General features: G+C 33.5%; 2 protein-coding genes across 2 annotated transcripts; one reads left to right on the top strand and one right to left on the bottom strand.

Moving 5' to 3' along the window:
- The first annotated feature begins 295 nt into the window (after nt 1-295).
- Nucleotides 296-1,436, top strand: LOC111691971 (protein ALP1-like). Its single transcript, XM_023455547.1, has 2 exons — nt 296-405; nt 461-1,436. Exons 1-2 carry the CDS (start codon nt 296-298, stop codon nt 1,434-1,436), a joined length of 1,086 nt encoding a protein of 361 aa, XP_023311315.1.
- An 882-nt stretch (nt 1,437-2,318) lies between these two features.
- On the bottom strand, nt 2,319-3,259 carry LOC111691972. The gene is made up of 3 exons (XM_023455548.1): nt 3,115-3,259; nt 2,901-3,054; nt 2,319-2,796 (listed from the first exon to the last, which is right to left on the bottom strand). Exons 1-3 carry the CDS (start codon nt 3,257-3,259, stop codon nt 2,319-2,321), a joined length of 777 nt encoding a protein of 258 aa, XP_023311316.1.
- Nucleotides 3,260-3,528: the final 269 nt, after the last annotated feature.

The following is a 3,528-nucleotide window of genomic DNA, read 5'->3' on the forward strand; positions in this document are numbered from 1 at the left end:
AAAAATATAACCTATTACTATTATATGTGTGCCTTCTATCTTCTAAAATAAAGAACCTGTTAAGATTAAGTTGTTGTTAAACATGCTGTCGCCTAAAGTAACTACATTTGTAAGTTTATTATTACTTTCAAGTGCAGTATTTGCACAGTATTATTTACGATGTCCACGTCGCGTGCGTAAATTCAAAACACGTCCAATGAATCGAAAGAGACAGAAAGAAGGATTGTACCATGTATTGGTTCAAAACATGTTAAATAAAGAAATGGATACAGAACAGTACTTTAAATTTATGAGAATGGCTCCCGAAATGTTTGATAACTTGTTGCATCTAGTAGGACCTAGACTTCAGAAAGATAGAAGAGGAGGTTCACTGTCACCAGATCATCGTTTAGCAATAACACTACAGTAAGTTACAAAAGTTTTATCATTAATTAATAACTAATTTTATTTAGTATTTTAGTTATTTGGCTGAAGGATGTTCCATGCAAGAAATAGCGAGAGGTTTTCGAATTGGAAAGGCAACAGTCCATGTCATTATAAGCGAAACAACCCAGATTTTGTGGGAAATTCTCATGCCACTTGTATTACCAGTACCAACAACAGAAATGTGGAGAGCTATTGCTGGAGGATTTTATCGAAGATGGAATATTCCAAATTGTGTAGGAGCTGTTGACGGCAAACATATACATATTCAGGCACCAAATTATTCTGGTTCAGAATTTTTTAATTATAAAAAAGGATTTAGCTTGGTATTAATGGCTACTTGTGATGCTTATTACCGTTTTGTATTAGTTGATATTGGAGGAGCGGGCTCTAACCATGATAGTGTTGTATTCCAGGAAAGTGGATTTGGCATGGCAATGTTTAATGGACAGTTAAATTTACCAAATGCTCAAAATTTGCCAAATTCAACTATAAAAATGGAACATTTTTTTGTTGCTGATCAGGCATTTCCATTACATAAAAATATTATGAGACCATATCCCGGTCATCAATTAGGAGATGCAAAAAATATTTTTAATTATCGTTTGTCACGAGCCAGACGTACAATCGAAAATACATTTGGCATATTAGTTCAAAGGTGGCGTATTCTTCGTAGGCCAATAATAGCCAATATACATTTATGTGAAAACATAACAAAAGCCACAATTGTAATACACAACTTTATCCAAAGAGGTGAAATGGATATACCAGCTTCTGAAAGTAAATATTGTGGAATGGGACGTCGCGATTACATAGACGAAAATGGAGTACTTCATGCGGGAACATGGAATAATGTTCCATGTAATTTACGCTCAGTAGGGAGGTTAAGTTCCAATAATGCCAGCCAATGTTCAAAGGAAGCTCGAAACATGCTGCAAGAATATTTCTTATCAAAAGAAGGTTGCTTACCATGGCAGTGGGAATACGTGTCGCGGGGGTCACTTCCTGAATAACATACCAAAAAGAAGTACATTTTGAGACTTATTTGATTTATAAACAGTAATGTCTGAATAATCCGTACCCCCTATAATCTGTCAAAGTCCCCTGTAATCCATATAACCTAACTGTGGAAAATCATACTCATAATACGAACTCCTGTCTTCTATAATCTGAACTACCAATCTAACGTCTGCCTGTCTGTGTGATAACAGAGCTCATAGTTAAATATTAAAATACATCAAGTGTCTCTTGACACTTTGATCAGCACATAGGACTCTATGTACATGTTCAGTGTATTTTATATAATCTTACATTTTTCTCGTCCAGTTTTTTAATATTTTTTGTTCTATATCTTTTATAGATAAAACTTATGAGTTTATTAATATACATTTTTTTTATAACCACTGGAATTTTTTTATAACAATCGGAATGTATTATAGCACTTTTTGTTTCGTATTTTTTTAATTTGTAGTTATAAAATAAAAATTAGAAATACCATTTCAGTTATAAAAGAAAAAAAAATTGTCTGAAATCAATATTAAAATATTTCTTAGTAATATATTACGTTTAGATTTAAAAAAAAGTACCTATATTTGTAGGATAAAAGTTTTAATTCAAATATTTTTATTGGAGAATATATGATATGTAATAAATTGTATCAATTTATTTGGAAGTATTTCCAAGATATTGTAATAAAATTGTGTCTTAATGGCCCCCTTTAAAGGGGCGTAGCACCACAAGGGGGCACTTTCGGACAAGTCAACAGGATCTTTTTTGCTTAAAATTACTTTATCATTTGTGTTCGTTTGTTACGGCGGAAATGAAACACCTTGTATAGAAATAAATAATAAGTATAATGATAAGAGAAATAATATAAATATGGGTTATGAAAACCATTAATCTTCATCAATACTTGTTGCCTCTGCGATTATTTGCATTATTTTAGCTTTTGTTAGTGCTCTGGCTTTTTTCTTTTTGATAGACTTTAAGCAGAGTCCAACCGCCCTCCCAAACACTATCTCCTCATTCTCCATTTCATTTGACTGACTGGTTGCTCCTAATTTATTGAAAGCATTACTAATGCTTTGTGTCAGGTCTGCCAACTCCGACATCTTTTCATCTCTCTTGCGTTTTGGAGTTTGTCTTACAATTACTTGACTTGCTCGACTGGTACTTGTCGATGCCAATGCCGACGATGGCCTAGTGGTGTCACTACTATCATCCGGTAAAGGTTCCGTGGCAGATACTTCCGTGTCAATAGGCAACGGGGAGTCAGTGATATCATCCGTTACTATGGAATCATTCCACAAGGAACTTCCAGCTTCTGCTGGTTGTAAAATGTTTGGTGAATTTTTTGGTATATTTCCTACCGTCCTATAACAAAAAATTATAATTAATACAATAAAAATTATTATTTATAAAATATTTATAAAAAATAAATAAAAAATTCTTGAATACCTTGTCAAATATCTACTTACTTTCTACTCACTACTATATCTTCCAGGAATGTGCAGTATTTATACAGAGGCCATGTAATACTGTACGCTTCGGAACCAGATGGCCTCTGCGATAAGCGTCTCTCTTCTGCAAAGCGATGCCTGATATTGTTCCAACGCTGCTCACAATTCTCCGCTGAAATATAAGTAATAATAAGCACATGTATTTTTTCTTCAATTATAATTTATAAAGTACCTGAAGTCATCATAATGCTGGCGATGGTCGCCCAGGCATTTTCTATTTGCAACTTATTTTTATGATTACAATGTCTTTTATTCCACAGTACACTATATTGTCTTATAAGTTCGATCAATTGATAGTCGTCAAACTTTTTATCCATATTTAAACAAATAATTTCACACAAAATCTTCCACACAAACACAATGACATAATGGCGACCATAGATAAGAACAAGTAATGGCGTAATGGCAACCACCATAGACAAAGACAGGAGACCACTATGCTACGAAATGCAATACTTGTGCATGCGCACTTCTCAGATCTTAGTCTTAATCCTAGAAAAATTAAAAGATGCGAACTTTCAAGGTCATGTCTAAAGACCTCCTAGGACTAGGGCAAGGTTAAGATTTTTATAAACCGATACATTAC

This window comes from Anoplophora glabripennis, unplaced genomic scaffold (genome assembly GCF_000390285.2).
Source record: "Anoplophora glabripennis isolate ALB-LARVAE unplaced genomic scaffold, Agla_2.0 scaffold115, whole genome shotgun sequence".
NCBI lineage: Eukaryota > Metazoa > Arthropoda > Insecta > Coleoptera > Cerambycidae > Anoplophora > Anoplophora glabripennis.

Coding starts and splice junctions, on each gene's coding strand:
- LOC111691971 (XM_023455547.1), top strand. CDS start 296: ATGGCTCCCGAAATGTTTGATAACTTGTTGCATCTAGTAGGACCTAGA. Junction 406..460: donor CGTTTAGCAATAACACTACA/GTAAGTTACAAA, acceptor TTAGTATTTTAG/TTATTTGGCTGAAGGATGTT.
- LOC111691972 (XM_023455548.1), bottom strand. CDS start 3,259: ATGGATAAAAAGTTTGACGACTATCAATTGATCGAACTTATAAGACAA. Junction 3,055..3,114: donor CAGCATTATGATGACTTCAG/GTACTTTATAAA, acceptor CTTATATTTCAG/CGGAGAATTGTGAGCAGCGT. Junction 2,797..2,900: donor GATATAGTAGTGAGTAGAAA/GTAAGTAGATAT, acceptor TTTTTGTTATAG/GACGGTAGGAAATATACCAA.